General features: G+C 45.6%; 1 protein-coding gene across 1 annotated transcript in view; it reads left to right on the forward strand.

Annotated features, from left to right (window-relative positions):
* The window catches only part of LOC135509762 (mucin-2-like), a 100,825-nt gene extending 86,285 nt beyond the window's left edge, over positions 1–14,540 (forward strand). The window contains exons 45-46 of the mRNA XM_064930663.1: positions 13,851–13,971; positions 14,172–14,540. Of these exons, the coding sequence (XP_064786735.1) occupies positions 13,851–13,971; positions 14,172–14,352 (302 nt within the window). The 3' untranslated portion in view covers positions 14,353–14,540. The remainder of the gene's footprint in view (positions 1–13,850; positions 13,972–14,171) is intronic.
* The last annotated feature ends 2,405 nt before the right edge of the window (positions 14,541–16,945 follow it).

A 16,945-nucleotide genomic window follows, 5' to 3' on the forward strand; every position in this document is an offset into this window, starting at 1 on the left:
AATGTTTGGCATTGTAGTAGTAGCATTTTTCGGTCGATTTCTCAGCCAAGCTTGATGAAGAAACGGGAGCTTTTTCGCCTACAAAAATAATGTTTTTGGAAAAATGGAACATTTGCTATCTAACTGGGAGTCTCCTGAGTGAAAGCAAGTTCTTCAAAGGTAAATGATTTAATTTGGTTGGCATATTTTGAAAATCTGAGATGACAGTGTTGTTAACAAAAGGCTAAGCTTGTGTTTGAATATATTTTATTCATTTCATTTGCGATTTTCATGAATAGGAAAAGTTTCTAGTGGTATTTATGTCCACTGCGTTATGCTAATGCATTTGAGGCTATGATTGCGCTCCCGGATACGGGTTTGCTAGTCGCAAAATGTTAACATTATGTTTTTGAATGACATCCCCAAGAGGTAAAATATATAGTGAAAACAATAGTGGTCCTAAAACGGAACCTTGAGGACCACCAATGATATATTTCCGACAGATAAGATCTAAACCAGGCCAGAACTTGTCCGTGTAGACCAATTTGGGTTTCCAATCTCTCCAAAAGAATGTGGGGATCGATGGTATCAAAAGCAGCACTAAGGTCTAGGAGCACGAGGACAGATGCAGATGGTCTGAAGCCATTAAAATGTCATTTACCACCTTCACAAGTGCAGTCTCAGTGCTATAATGGGGTCTAAAACCAGTCTGAAGCATTTTGTATACATTGTTTGTCTTCAGGAAGGCAGTGAGTTTTAGACAGCTTTTTCTAAAATCTTTGAGAAGAATGGAAGATTCGATATAGGCCGAGTGTCTCTTGAGTGTCTCTCTTGATCCTAGGTCCTGGCAGAGTTGTGCAGACTCAGGACAACAGAGCTTTGGAGGAATACGCAGATTTAAAGAGGAGTCCGTAATTTATTTTCTAATGATCATGATCTTTTCCTCAAAGAAAGTCATGAATTTATTACTGCTGAAGTGATAGCCATCCTCTCTTGGGGAATGGTGCTTTTTAGTTAGCTTTGCGACAGTATCAAAAATACATTTTGGATTGTTCTGTCACGCCCTGGTCGAAGTATTTTGTGTTTGTCTTCATTTATTTGGTCAGGCCAGGGTGTGGCATGTGTTTTTGTATGTGGTGTGTTTTGTATTGGGATTGTAGCTTAGTGGGGTGTTCTAGGTAAGTCTATGGCTGTCTGAAGTGGTTCTCAATCAGAGGCAAGTGTTTATCGTTGTCTCTGATTGGGAACCATATTTAGGCAGCCATATTCTTTGAGTGTTTCGTGGGTGATTGTCCTTAGGGTCCTATGTCCTTGTTCTGTGTTAGTTTACACAAGTATAGGCTGTTTCGGTTTTCGTTACGTTCATTACGTTTATTGTTTTGTAGTGTTTGTGTTTCGTTATTCGTTCATTAAACATGTATGAAAATTACCACGCCGCATTTTGGTCCGACTCTCCTTCCCACAACGAAAGCCGTAACAGAATCACCCACCACAACAGGACCAAGCGGCGTGTCAGCAGGCAGGAGCGCAGGAGAAGCAACAGCGGCAGCAGGAGCAACAAAATCTGGACTACACAACTTGGGAAGATATAGACAGGTGGGCCAGGGAGAGTGCCGGAGCCCGCCTGGGATTCGATGGAGCAGTGTGCGGAAGGTTAGGAGAGAATGAGGATGGCGAAGCAAGCACGGCGGCGCGGAAGGAAGCCCGGGAGTCAGCCCCAAAAATGTATTGGGGGAGGCTCACAGGGAGTATGGCGACGTCAGGTAGGAGACCTGCGTCAACTTCCTGTGGTTACCGGGGGGCTAGAGAGACCGGGCAGGCAGTGTGTTATGCTGTGGTGCGCACAGTGTCCCCAGTGCGGGTGCATAGCCCGGTGCGGTATATTCCAGCTCCGCGTATCGGCCGGGCTAGATTGAGCGTCGAGCCAAATGCCATGAAGCCGGCTCTACGCTCCTTGGGCCGGCTTACATGGCACCAGCCTTGCGCACGGTGTCCCCGGTTCGCCTACATAGCCCAGTGCGGGCTATTCCACCTTGCCGCACTGGCAGAGCGACCGGGAGTATTCAACCAGGTAAGGTTGGGCAGGCTCGGTGCTCAAGAGCTCCAGTGCGCCTGCACGGTCCGGTCTACCCAGTACCAACTCCACACACCAGCCCTCCAGTGGCAGCTCCCCGCACCAGGCTTCCTGTGCGTGTCCTCGGCCCAGTACCACCAGTGCCAGCACCACGCATCAGGCCTACAGTGTGCCTCGCCTCTCCAGCGCTGCCAGAGCCTTCATCCTCTCCTGCGCTGTCGGAGTCTCCCGCCTGTTTAGCGCTGCCAAAGCCTTACGCCTCTACAGCGCTGCCGGAGTCTCCCACCTGTTCAGCGCTGCCAGAGCCTTCCTCCTCTACAGCGCTGCTGGAGTCTCCTGCCTGTTCAGCGCAGCCAGAGCTGCCAGCCTGCATGGAGCAGCGAGAGCTGTCAGTCTGCATGGAGCAGCCAGAGCTGCCAGTCTGCATGGAGCAGCCAGAGCTGCCAGTCTGCATGGAGCAGCCAGAGCTGTCGGTCTGCATGGAGCAGCTAGAGCTGTCAGTCTGCAAGGAGCTGCCAGTCTGCAAGGAGCTGCCAGTCTGCAAGGAGCTGCCAGTCTGCAAGGAGCTGCCGGTCTGCAAGGAGCTGACAGTCTGCATGGAGCAGCCAGAGCTGCCAGTCTGCATGGAGCAGCCAGAGCTGTCGGTCTGCATGGAGCAGCCAGAGCTGTCAGTATGCATGGAGCAGCTAGAGCTGTCAGTCTACAAGGAGCTGCCAGAGCTGCCAGTCTGCAAGGAGCTGCCAGAGCTGCCAGTCAGCATGGAGCTGCCAGAGCTGCCAGTCAGCATGGAGCTGCCAGAGCTGCCAGTCTGCAAGAAGCTGCCAGAGCTGCCAGTCTGCAAGAAGCTGTCAGAGCTGCCAGTCCGCATGGAGCAGCCAGAGCCGTCCGTCAGTATGGAGCAGCCAGAGCCGCCAGTCAGCATGGAGCAGCCAGATACGTCAGTCTGCCAGGATCCGCCAGTCAGCCAGACTCTTCCAGATTTTTCCAGTCAGCCAGACTCTTCCAGATCTGCCAGTCAGCCAGGATCCGCCAGTCAGCCAGACTCTTCCAGATCTGCCAGTCAGCCAGACCCTTCCAGATCCGCCAGTCAGCCAGGATCTGCCAGAACCGCCAACCGCCAGATCCAACCACCTGCCTGAGCTTCCTCTCAGTGCTGAGCTTCCTCTCAGTGCTGAGCTTCCCCTCAGTTCCGAGCTACCCCTTGTTTTGTAGTGTTTGTGATTAGTTATTCGTTCATTAAACATGTATGAAAATTACCACACCGCATTTTGGTCCGACTCTCCTTCCCACAACGAAAGCCGTAACATGTTCTTATTTCCCTCAATTAAGTTTGAAAAATAGGATGATTGAGCAGCAGTGAGGGCTCTTCGATACTGCAGGGTACTGTCTTTCCAAGCTAGTCGGAAGACTTCCAGTTTGGTGTTGCGCCATTTCCGTTCCAATTTTCTGGAAGCTTGCTTCAGAGCTCGGGTATTTTGTATATAGCAGGGAGCTAGTTTCTTATGACAAATGTTTTTTATTTTTAGAGGCATCTAGGGTATTGCGCAAGGTTAACTTGAGTTCCTCAGTTAAGTGGTTAACTGATTTTTGTCCTCTGACGTCCTTGGGTAGGCAGAGGGAGTCTGGAAGGGCATCAAGGAATCTTTGGGTTATCTGAGAATTTATAGCATGACTTTTGATGCTCCTTGGTTGGGGTCTGAGCAGAATATTTGTTGCGATTGCAAACGTAATAAAATGGTGGTCTGATAGTCCAGGATTATGAGGAAAAACATTAAGATCCACAACATTTATTCCATGGGACAAAACTAGGTCCAGAGTATGACTGTGACAGTGAGTAGGTCCAGAGACATGTTGGACAAAACCCACTGAGTCGATGATGGCTCTGAATGCCTTTTTGTAGTGGGTCTGTGGACTTTTCCATCTGAATATTAAAATCACCAAACATTTGAATATTATCTGCTATGACTACAAGGTTCGATAGGAATTCAGGGAACTTGGTGAGGAACACTGTATATGGCCCAGGAGGTCTGTAAACAGTAGCTATAATAGTGATTGAGTAGGCTGCATAGATTTCCTGACTAGAAGCTCAAAAGAAGAAAACACAATTTTTAGTAAATCGAAATTTGCTATCGTAAATGTTAGCAACACCTTAGTCTTTGTGTGGGATATGGTCATTAGTGTAACCAGGAGGAAGGGCCTCATTTAATTAACACAGTAAATTCATCAGGCTTAAGCCATGTTTCAGTCAGGCCAATCACATCAAGGTTATGATCAGTGATAAGTTCATTGACTGTAACTGCCTTTGAAGTGAAGGATCTAACATTAAGTAGCCCTATTTTGAGATGTGAGCTATCACGATCTCTTTTAATAATCGCAGGAATTATTTATCCGTTATTGTACCAGGTAAGTTGACTGAGAACACATTCTCATTTGCAGCAACAACCTGGGGAATAGTTACAGGGGAGAGGAGGGGGATGAATAAGCCAATTGTAAACTGGGGATTATTAGGTGACCATGATGATTAGGTGATGATTTGAGTGCCAGATTGGGAATTTAGCCAGGACACCAGGGTAAACACCCCTACTCTTACAATAAGTGCCATGGGATCTTTAATGACCTCAAAAAGTCAGGACCACTGTTTAACATCCCATCGGAAAGACAGCACCCTACAGAGGACAGTGTCCCCAATCACTATATTAGTTTTAAACCAGAGGAAAGAGTGCCTCCTACTGGCCCTCCAACACCACTTCCAGCAGCATCTGGTCTCCCATCCAGGAACTGACCAGGACCAACCCTGCTTAGTTCCAGAAGCAAGCCAGGAGTGGTATGCTGCTGTCTTGAATGGAAGAGGTCTTTATTCTAATGAGATTACGAAGGCGAACACCGCCATGTTTAGTTTTGCTCAACCTAGATTGAGGCACAGACACGGTCTCAATGGGGATAGCTGAGCTGACTACACTGACTGTGCTAGTGGCAGACTCCACTAAGCTGGCAGGCTGGCTATCAGCCTGCTGCCTGGCCTACACCCTATTTCATTGTGGAGCTAGAGGAGTTAGAGCCCTGTCTATGTTGGAAGACAAGATGAGAGCACCCCTCCATCTAGGATGGAGTCTGTCACTCCTCAGCAGGCCAGGCTTGGTCCTGTTTGTGGGTGAGTCCCAGAAAGAGGACCAATTATCTACAAATTCTATCTTTTGGGAGGGGCAGAAAACAGTTTTCAACCAGCGATTGAGTTGTGAGACTACTGTAGAGCTCATCACTCCCCCTAACTGGGAGGGGGCCAGAGACAATTACTTGATGCGACACATCTTTCTAGCTGATTTACACACTGAAGCTATGACCTCTGACTGTTTCATCCTAACATCGTTGGTGCCGAGGTGGATAACAATATCTCTATATTCTCTACACTCGCCAGTTTTAGCTTTAGCCACCACCATCTTCAGATTAGCCTTCACGTCGGTAGCCCTGCCCCCTGGTAAACAGTGTATGATTGCTGGATGATTCGTTTTAAGTCTAATACTGCGGGTAAAGGAGTCTCCAAAGACTAGGGTTTTCAATTTGTCAGAGCTGATGGTGGGAGGCGTCGGTGTCTCAGACCCCGAAACGGGAGGAGTAGAGACCAGAGATGCGCGGCCTCATACTCCGACCCCTTGATTAATGGGGAAAACCGATTGAAAGTTTCTGTCGGCTGAATGAGCGACACCGATTGAGCATTCCTACAGCATTTGCCTCCAGAAGCCATGAGAAAGTCCGGCTGCGGGGACTGTGCGAGGGGATTTATACTACTATCTGTACTTACTGGTGGCACAGACGCTGTTTCATCCTTTCCTACAATGAACTTACCCTTGCCTAACGATTGCATCTGAAGCTGGGCTTGCAGCACATCCTCACCAGGCGATCGTTCTCCTGTATATTATGAGCACAGCGACTGCAATTAGAAGGCATCATGTTAATGTTACTACTTATCTTCGGCTGTTGGAAGTCCTGACGAACCATGTCCAGATAAAGCTTCCGGAGTGAAAAAGTTGAATGAAAAAAGCAAACAAGGCAAAGGGGTAACGACCAAGGTAATTTCATATCTTGACCTCTTATGAACATAACTTCTTATGAACTTGACCTCTTATGAACTTGACCTCTTATGAACCTGAACTCTTATGAACCTGACCTCTGATGAACATGACCTCTTATGAGCATAACCTCTTTAACCTGTTGCGACGAGCAATCCCGTAGCCGGGAGCGGAATTATAGCCTCAAGCTCATTACAATAACGCAACGTTAACTATTCATGAAAATCACAAATGAAATGAAATAAATATATTGGCTCACAAGCTTAGCCTTTTGTTAACAACACTGTCATCTCAGATTTTCAAAAAATGCTTTTCAACCATAGCTACACAAGCATTTGTGTAAGAGTATTGATAGCTAGCATAGCATTAAGCCTAGCATTTAGCAGGCAACATTTTCACAAAAACAAGAAAAGCATTCAAATAAAATCATTTACCTTTGTTTTCAATGAGGAGACTCTCAGTTAGATAGCAAATGTTCAGTTTTTCCAAAAAGATTATTTGTATAGGAGAAATCGTTCCGTTTTGTTCATCACGTTTGGCTGAGAAAACCCCCCGAAGATTCAGTCATTAAAACGCAAACTTTTTTCCAAATTAACAGCATAATATCGACAGAAACATGGCAAACGTTGTTTAGAATCAATCCTCAAGGTGTTTTTCACATATCTATTCGATGATAAGTCACTCGTGGCAGTTTGGTTTCTCCTCTGTTCAAAATGTAAACATGCACGCAATAGTTTCGACGGAGGACACCGAGCGGACACCTGGTAAATGTAGTCTCTTATGGTCAATTTTCCAATGATATGCCTACAAATACGTCGCAATGCTGTAAAACACCTTGGGGAAATGACAGAAAGTGTAGGCCCATTCCTTGTGCATTCACAGCCATATAAGGAGACATTGGAACACAGCGCCTCAAAAATCTGGCTCACTTGCTGTATGAAATTTCATCTTGGTTTCGCCTGTAGCATTAGTTCTGTGGCACTCACAGACAATATCTTTGCAGTTTTGGAAACGTCAGAGTGTTTTCTTTCCAACGCTGTCAATTATATGCATAGTCGAGCATCATTTCATGTCAAAATATCTTGTTTAAAACGGGAACGTTTTTCATCCAAAAATGAAATACTGCCCCCAGAGGTTCAAGAGGTTAACCTGACCTCTTATGAACCTGACCTCTTATGAACATAACCTCTTATGAACGTGACCACTTATGAACATAACCTCTTTTGAACCTGACCTCTTATTTTTATTTTTATTTTTTATTTGACCTTTATTTAAATAGGTAGGCTAGTTGAAAACAAGTTCTCATTTGCAACTGCGACCCGGCCAAGATAAAGCGTAGCAATTCGACACATACAACAACACAGAGTTACATATGGAATAAACAAAACATACAGTCAATAATACAGTAGAACAAAAGAAAACAAAAAGTCTATATACAGTGAGTGCAAATGAGGTAAGATAAGGAAATAAATAGGCCATGGTGGTGAAGTAATTACAATATAGCAATTAAACACTGGAATGGTAGATCGGCAGAAGATGAATGTGCAGGTAGAGATACTGGGGTGCAAAGGAGCAATATAAATAAATAAATAGCAGTATGGGGATGAGGTAGGTAGATAGATGGGGTGTTTACAGATAGGCTAAGTACAGGTGCAGTGATCTGTAATATGCTCTGACAGCTGGTGCTTAAAGCTAGTGAGGGAGATGTGAGTCTCTAGCTTCAGAGATTTTTGCAATTAGTTCCAGTCATGGGCAGCAGAGAACTGGAAGGAAAGACGACCAAAGAAGGAATTGGCTTTGGGGGTGACCAGTGAGATATACCTGCTGGAGCGGGTGCTACGAGTGGGTGCTACGAGTGGGTGCTGCTATGGTGACCAGTGAGCTGAGATAAGACGGGGCTTTACCTAGCAGAGACTTGTAGATAACCAGTGGGTTTGGCGACGAGAATGAAGCGAGGGCCAACCAACGAGAGCGTACAGGTCGCAATGGTGGGTAGTGTAAGGGGCTTTGGTGACAAAACGGATGGCACTGTGATAGACTGCATCCAGTTTGTTGAGTAGAGTGTTGGAGGCTATTTTATAGATGACATTACCGAAGTCGAGGATCTGTAGGATGGTCAGTTTAACGAGGGTATGTTTGGCAGCATGAGTGAAGGATGCTTTGTTGCGAAAAAGGAAGCCGATTCTAGATGTAATTTTGGATTGGAGATGCTTAATGTGAGTCTGGAAGGAGAGTTTACAGTCTAACCAGACACCCAGGTATTTGTAGTTGTCCACGTATTCTAAGTCAGAGCTGTCCAGTGTAGTGATGCTGGACGGGCGAGCAGTTGAGGGCAGCGATCGATTAAAAAGCATGCATTTAGTTTTACTTGCGTTTAAGAGCAGTTGGAGGCCACGGAAGGAGATTTGTGTGGCATTGAAGCTTGTCTGGAGGTTAGTAAACACGGTGTCCAAGGAGGGGCCAGAAGTATACAGAATGGTGTCGTCTGCTTAGAGGTGGATCAGAGAATCACCAGCAGCAAGAGCAACATCATTGATGTATACAGAAAAGAGATTCGGCCCGAGAATTGAACCCTGTGGCACACCCATAGAGACTGTCCGAGGTCCAGACAACAGGATGACATCCATGAGGGTGTCCGTGTTTACTGATTTGGGGTTGTACCTGGTAGGTTCACTGATAATTTGTGTGAGATTAAGGGCATCAAGCCTAGTTTGTAGGATGGCTGGGGTGTTAAGCATGTCCCAGTTTAGGTCACCTTGTGGCACGAGCTCAGAAGATAGATGGGGGCAATCAATTCACATATGGTATCGAGGGCACAGCTGGGGGCAGAGGGAGATCTATAGCAAGCGGCAACAGTGAGAGACTTGTTTCTAGAAAGGTGAGGTGAATGTTTAGAAATTGAAGCTCAAATTGAGCTTAATGTGAAGTGAGCTGTTGAACCATTTCTTCTGACAGAACCTCTTGCGACGAGCAATCCCGGATCCGGGATCGTAATCACAGCCTCAAACAAATTAGCATAACGCAGCGGACATAAATACCCCTCGAAACTTTTCCTATTCATGAAAATCGCAAATGAAATGAAATAAATATATTCAAACACAAGCATTTACATTTACATTTAAGTCATTTAGCAGACGCTCTTATCCAGAGCGACTTACAAATTGGTGAATTCACCTTCTGACATCCAGTGGAACAGCCACTTACAATAGTGCATCTAAATCATTTAAGGGGGGGTGAGAAGGATTACTTATCCTATCCTAGGTATTCCTTGAAGAGGTGGGGTTTCAGGTGTCTCCGGAAGGTGGTGATTGACTCCGCTGTCCTGGCGTCGTGAGGGAGTTTGTTCCACCATTGGGGGCCAGAGCAGCGAACAGTTTTGACTGGGCTGAGCGGGAACTGTACTTCCTCAGTGGTAGGGAGGCGAGCAGGCCAGAGGTGGATGAACGCAGTGCCCTTGTTTGGGTGTAGGGCCTGATCAGAGCCTGGAGGTACTGCGGTGCCGTTCCCCTCACAGCTCCGTAGGCAAGCACCATGGTCTTGTAGCGGATGCGAGCTTCAACTGGAAGCCAGTGGAGAGAGCGGAGGAGCGGGGTGACGTGAGAGAACTTGGGAAGGTTGAACACCAGACGGGCTGCGGCGTTCTGGATGAGTTGTAGGGGTTTAATGGCACAGGCAGGGAGCCCAGCCAACAGCGAGTTGCAGTAATCCAGACGGGAGATGACAAGTGCCTGGATTAGGACCTGCGCCGCTTCCTGTGTGAGGCAGGGTCGTACTCTGCGGAGGTTGTAGAGCATGAACCTACAGGAACGGGCCACCGCCATGATGTTGGTTGAGAACGACAGGGTGTTGTCCAGGATCACGCCAAGGTTCTTAGCGCTCTGGGAGGAGGACACAATGGAGTTGTCAACCGTGATGGCGAGATCATGGAACGGGCAGTCCTTCCCCGGGAGGAAGAGCAGCTCCGTCTTGCCGAGGTTCAGCTTGAGGTGGTGATCCGTCATCCACACTGATATGTCTGCCAGACATGCAGAGATGCGATTCGCCACCTGGTCATCAGAAGGGGGAAAGGAGAAGATTAATTGTGTGTCGTCTGCATAGCAATGATAGGAGAGACCATGTGAGGTTATGACAGAGCCAAGTGACTTGGTGTATAGCGAGAATAGGAGAGGGCTTAGAACAGAGCCCTGGGGGACACCAGTGGTGAGAGCGCGTGGTGAGGAGACAGATTCTCGCCACGCCACCTGGTAGGAGCGACCTGTCAGGTAGGACGCAATCCAAGCGTGGGCCGCGCCGGAGATGCCCAACTCGGAGAGGGTGGAGAGGAGGATCTGATGGTTCACAGTATCGAAGGCAGCCGATAGGTCTAGAAGGATGAGAGCAGAGGAGAGAGAGTTAGCTTTAGCAGTGCGGAGCGCCTCCGTGATACAGAGAAGAGCAGTCTCAGTTGAATGACTAGTCTTGAAACCTGACTGATTTGGATCAAGAAGGTCATTCTGAGAGAGATAACGGGAGAGCTGGCCAAGGACGGCACGTTCAAGAGTTTTGGAGAGAAAAGAAAGAAGGTATACTGGTCTGTAGTTGTTGACATCGGAGGGATCGAGTGTAGGTTTTTTCAGAAGGGGTGCAACTCTCGCTCTCTTGAAGACGGAAGGGACGTAGCCAGCGGTCAGGGATGAGTTGATGAGCGAGGTGAGGTAAGGGAGAAGGTCTCCGGAAATGTTCTGGAGAAGAGAGGAGGGGATAGGGTCAAGCGGGCAGGTTGTTGGGCGGCCGGCCGTCACAAGAAGCGAGATTTCATCTGGAGAGAGAGGGGAGAAAGAGGTCAGAGCACAGGGTAGGGCAGTGTGAGCAGAACCAGCAGAGAGGGAGGAGGGGGGGGGGGGAGGAGGATTCAGGAGGGAGGAGAAGGTGGCAAAGAGCTTCCTAGGGTTAGAGGCAGATGCTTGGAATTTAGAGTGGTAGAAAGTGGCTTTAGCAGCAGAGACAGAGGAGGAAAATGTAGAGAGGAGGGAGTGAAAGGATGCCAGGTCCGCAGGGAGGCGAGTTTTCCTCCATTTCCGCTCGGCTTAGCCTTTTGTTAACAACACTGTCATCTCAGATTTTCAAAATATGCGTTACAGCCAAAGCTAGACAAGCATTTGTGTAAGTTTATCATGGCATAATGCTATGCTAGGCTCTGCTGGCAGCAGGCAACATTTTCACGAAAACAAGAAAAGCAACCAAATTAAATAATTTACCTTTGAATAACTTCAGAAAGATTATTTTTGTAGGTGAAATAGCTCCCGTTTGTTCATCATGCTTGGCTGAGAAATTGACGGGAAAATACTACAACTATAACGCCAAACCTTTTTCAAAATTTGCTCCATAATATCAACAGAAACATGGCAAACGTTGTTTAGGATCCATCCTCAAGGTGTTTTTAACATATATATTCAATAATATATCCGTCGAGGCAATTGGTTTCTCATAAGAAGCAATTGGAAAAATGGCTACCTCAGTATTTTACGCAAGATTTTCTGCGGGAGACACCATGTGACCACTTGCTATATATGGTCCCTTATGGCTATTCTTCAATGGAAATGCATCAAAAGACGTCACAATGCTGTAGACACCTTGGGGAATACATGGAAAACGTAAACTCATTCGTAGCTCATTCACAGCCATATAAGGAATCATTGGCATGAGGCGGTTTCAAAAAATGCGTCACTTCCTGGTTGGATTTTCATCTGGGTTTCGCCTGTAACATCAGTTCTGTGGCACTCACAGGCACTATCTTTGCAGTTTTGGAAACATCAGAGTGTTTTCTATCCAAAGCTGTCAATTATATGCATAGTCGAGCATCTTTTCGTGACAAAATATCTTGTTTAAAACGGGAATGTTTTTCATCTAAAAATGTTAATAGCGCATAACTAATGCTTACTGTCCCATTTTAGGTCACCTAGTAGCACGAGCTCAGAAGATAGATGGGGGGCAATCAGTTCACATATAGTATCGAGGGCACAGCTGGGGGCAGAGGGAGGTCTATAGCAAGCGGCAACAGTGAGAGACTTGTTTCTGGAAAGGTGAATTTTTAGAAGTAGAAGCTCAAATTGTTTGGGTACAGACTTAGCCTGCAGAGTTCTGTATTACTTTCTATCTTTGCAGTACATTGCAACACCGCCCCCTTTGACAGTTCTATCTTGGCGGAAAACGTTATCGTTAGCAATGGATATTTCAGGGTTTTTGGTGCTTTTCCTAAGCCAGGATTCAGACACGGCTAAGACATCTGGGTTGGCAGAGTGTGCTAAAGCAGTAAGTAAAACACACTTGGGGAGTAGGCTTCTAATGTTAACTTCTTGAAACTCCCCAAACCGGATCCGGGTTTGTGACTAAGCCTCAGGCTCATTAGCATAACGCAACGTTAACGATTTCTGAAAATCGCAAATAAAATTCAAATAATGCGTTTGCTCTCAAGCTTAGCCTTTTCTTAACAACACTGTCATCTCAGATTTTCAAAATATGCTTTTGAACCATAGAAATTGACTAATTTGTGTAAGAGTATGCAAAGCTAGCATAGCATTTTGTGTAGCATGTAGCACGCAACAGTTTCACAAAAGCCAGATAACCAAATAAATAAAATCATTTACCTTTGAAGAGCTTCTGATGTTTTCAATGAGGAGACTCCCAGCCACATACCAAATGCGCAGTGTTTCCTGAAAGCGTCTGTGTGTAGGAGAAATCGTTCCGTTTTCTACATTGCGCCTGGCTACCGAAACGAACCGAAAATGCAGTCACCTACAATGTGAAACTTTTTCCGGATTAACTACATAATATCGACCGAAACATGGCAAACGTTGTTTGGAATCAATCCTCAAGGTGTTTTTTCACATATCTCTTCATTGACATGCAGTTCGTGGAAGCTTGCTTCTCTCTCTGTGCCCCATGGAAAAATACTGGCAGGTGACTTTTGCGCACCAATTTCAGCGCAGGACACCGGGCGGACACGTGGTAAATGTGGTCTCTTATGGTCAATCTTCCAACGATCTGCCTACAAATACGTCACAATGCTGCAGACACCTTGGGGAAACGACAGAAAGGGCAGACTCATTCCTCTTGCGTTCACAGCCATATAAGGAGATCATGAAAGACAGCGCCTCAAAAATCCTTGTCATTTCCTGGATGCCAAGTCATCTTGGTTTTGCCTGAAGCTCACGTTAAAGGGCACGCACAGAGAAGATATTTGTATTTCTGGACACGTCAGAGTGTTTTCTTTCGAACAGTAGCAATTATATGCATAGTCGAGCATCTTTTTGTGACAAAATATCTTGTTTAAAACGGGAACGTTTTTCTTCCAAAAATGAAATAGCGCCACCATAAGTGTAAGAGGTTAACATGCATGAAACCAAGGCTTATGAACCTGACCTCTTATGAACCTGACCTCTTATGAACATAACCTCTTATGAACCTGACCACTTATGAACATAACCTCTTATGAACATAACCTCTTATGAACCTGACCTCTTATGAACCTGACCTCTTATGAACATAACCTCTTATGAACCTGACCTATTATGAACATGACCTCTTATGAACATAAGCTCTTATGAACATAACAACTTATGACACAATTAATCAATGTTGAGTTACTGTACATGAAACTGAATACAGATGTGATGTGAAATACTTTTTCAAGTAGCTCAAGTCCATCTTTAGATAGTAAGGGTGAAACTCACCTCTGTCTATCTACACAGGCACTTTAAGCAGTCACTGTGATGTGAAGAACACCACCACCTACCTCGAGGTGAATAACTGCAGGTCCTCTGTGCCAGTGGAAATCTCAGCCTGCCGGGGATCCTGTGGAACGTCTTCTATGTGAGCACAAACTCTAAATAAGAACACACACACACATGCCAAAACAATACACAGAAACTAACGCAGCATGCATTTGGGTCTTGCAGAAATTTGTAAGTGGGGAATTGGAATGAAGGGTGAGAATTCAATGGGAGTTGACCTATGGCAGAATAAATGTGGTACTGTTTCTTACAGTGTTGTTTGTGTGTCCTGTTTGCTAGATACTCTGCAGAGAAAAACACCCTGATGCACTCCTGCTCCTGCTGTCAAGAGATGTCTACCAGTGAGAGGAAGGTGGAGATGGTCTGCCCAGATGGGAAGAAGATCATGCAGTCCTACATTTACATTGATAGGTGTGGCTGCCATGACTCTGAGTGTGACAAGAAGAACCACTTAGATTAGGCCTTGATGAATGAAGTCTTTTGAAGTGTTCTTATTTACCTGCACGGAATATTCAATAGTTTTATCTAAAGGGAACCAATAGGGTCTGTCTTATTATCATATAGGCTACTTTCATGAACTGTATGTTCTTTCTCTCTACACTATCATAGACATTATGCAAACCTATTAAACTGATGAAGAAGCATGAAGTCATTATCTTTCTTGTTTTTTTTCATATTGTCAAGTGCGTCAATGTGTGACTAGTGTCGTGGAGAATCGTTAAAAACTATAACACTTACAAGAACTTGTGAATTCAATATAGGCTTTTAATACAAACATATCAGAAGCCTAGATGGTCCGCGGAACACACACTTTCCCAAAGCACTGGCTCTGTATTTATACACACAGCATATAAAATGCATTGTCTATTGTATAGGACAGGAAACCAAAGCAAGGCCATGAGAGCATAGGAGAGCTGGACACACCGAGGTCAGAGGGACACACAAAGGAGGGTGTCAGCCAAATGACCAACAGGTGGACTATAGACATAGTACATATATCATTCATAGGACACGAAAGTTCCTGCCACCATTATAATCTAATCATAATCTAATCAAGAGCGGATGTAGGCGTTATTAGGCATGAACAAGCAGGACGCCAGAACTGAAAGATAATGAAGTTACTTACCTCAGGACATCTGCCACCATTATCTTTCAGTTCAGGCGTCCTGCTTGTTCATGCCTAATAACGCCTATATCCGCTCTTGAATAGATTATGATTAGATTATAATGGTGGCAGGACCCTCAAGCAATACATTGAACATTTTACATTTAACACATTCTTCAAATGATGCTAGTTCAGGTAATATCAAAATATAAGACAAAGGTGATTTGCTACACAAAATACAATTGTAAATCCTATGTTTATTTTCTGTATACTTTTCTGTATACTACATTCGTACAACTCGTTCTTCACTACTTCTTGTCGTGTGGTGTCCTTGAGTTGTTCTGATTCTGAGATATCTGTCGCTTTTACAATGTTTTTGTCTTGAGGTATATCATTACAGTTTGTCAAAAAGTTCCAATTGTCAATAAAGAACCCTTCACAGCAGCTGCCACCATTGTTGTTGTTGTCACAGGCTCTTCCTGTTCAGGTGCAGGATCAATCTTAATGACCGTGGTGCTACTCCCTTCGGTCACAGTTGTTCTTGTTATTTCAACTATATGTTCCTCACCATCCACTGGTTCAATCTTGTTCATGATGAGCACCCACTCGTCTTCTTCTTTGATTAATGTCAGGTCACATCATTTCTGGTCCCAAATGACTGGTCCCAAATGTTTGGTGATGTGTCCATCCACAGAGTGCAATCTCCGGTAAGGGTTTGATCCTTATGATTGAGATAGATTTATGTTCTCCTGTTCCTGTTATGAGTTGAGGTGGAACAGAGATTCTAACCCTGTCATTCTTTTTAGATTGTTCGGCTGGTTCCTCTCTTTTCTTTCTGTTTACACCATACATCTTGATTGTGCGTGAGTCTGTTGTTCCTATACTAGCGTTCACTGTTATTTCTGTTATGTCAATGTCATTGTTCTTCTGTGGATCTAACTTCAATTGTCTGTTAAGGAGACCATTCAAGAGCTGAAAAGTCAATTGTGGGGAAATCCCCATTTTCTTCAGCTTGTGGGACTTTTCCTCCTCTTTGTGGGGTCTCTTCTTCTGTTCCTTGTGAGGCCTCTCCTCCTCTTTCTTCCCCCGAGGCTCCCTCCTCAGGCCGGACTGGGCTTCCATCTGGAAGGGTGTCAATTTTAGGGAAGAGATGTTCCCATTCTGTAGGTGGTACTTCGGGGTCCTTCTGTGGAGGGCTTCTGTCAGGGAGGTCTGCCACACCAGGCATGTCACTCTCCCCCAACCCCGGAGTTTATGGATGTTCAGGAGAGAATACTGGTTGTTTGCAGGTTCTCTCTCCAGTGTTGTCTCTCCTTCGCCTTCTTCTTGGTGCATTAGGCGATGCACCTGTCGTATTTTGGCTTTCACTTGGTCTGCTGTTCTCTTGGCTCCTCCCTGGTGTCTCGATTGCTTTCGCTGTTCCTGCTCCCTCTGGGCTCCCTCCTGATGAATCAGCATCCTCTGTGTCCTCATCTCTGTATGGTCGTGTCCTTCTTTCTGTTGGGACTCAGGTGCAGTGGTTCAGATGGTACCACGTCTTGCTTCCTTTCACTTGGATGGGCGTGTTTGTTGCTGCGGCCACCTTGTAGGGTCCTTCTCTCCTCGGTTGATCCCACTTCCTCCGGAACACTCCAACATAGACTAGATCTCCTGGTATCAGTGGTAGAGGTCCTTCTGGTCCCCTTGGATCATCAGTTGTGGAACCTCTCGTCCTGTTTCAGGTTTCTGCCTTCTTTCTGTGAGGCATACAGACTTAGAGACTTATGGCCTCTGTTCTATGGTTACACCATACATCCTCTTACTTCCATCACTCATCACACAACAAACTGACATTCCAGTTGAAGCTGGCAAACCCTTCTCCTTCTGGTTTCCTAAACATAAGACTTGGAAAGCAAAAGACAAAACATAACAGTATTGACGATGTTATGTGTTATGCATGAATATGCAA

The sequence above is a fragment of the Oncorhynchus masou genome, chromosome 22 (assembly GCF_036934945.1).
Source record: "Oncorhynchus masou masou isolate Uvic2021 chromosome 22, UVic_Omas_1.1, whole genome shotgun sequence".
NCBI lineage: Eukaryota > Metazoa > Chordata > Actinopteri > Salmoniformes > Salmonidae > Oncorhynchus > Oncorhynchus masou.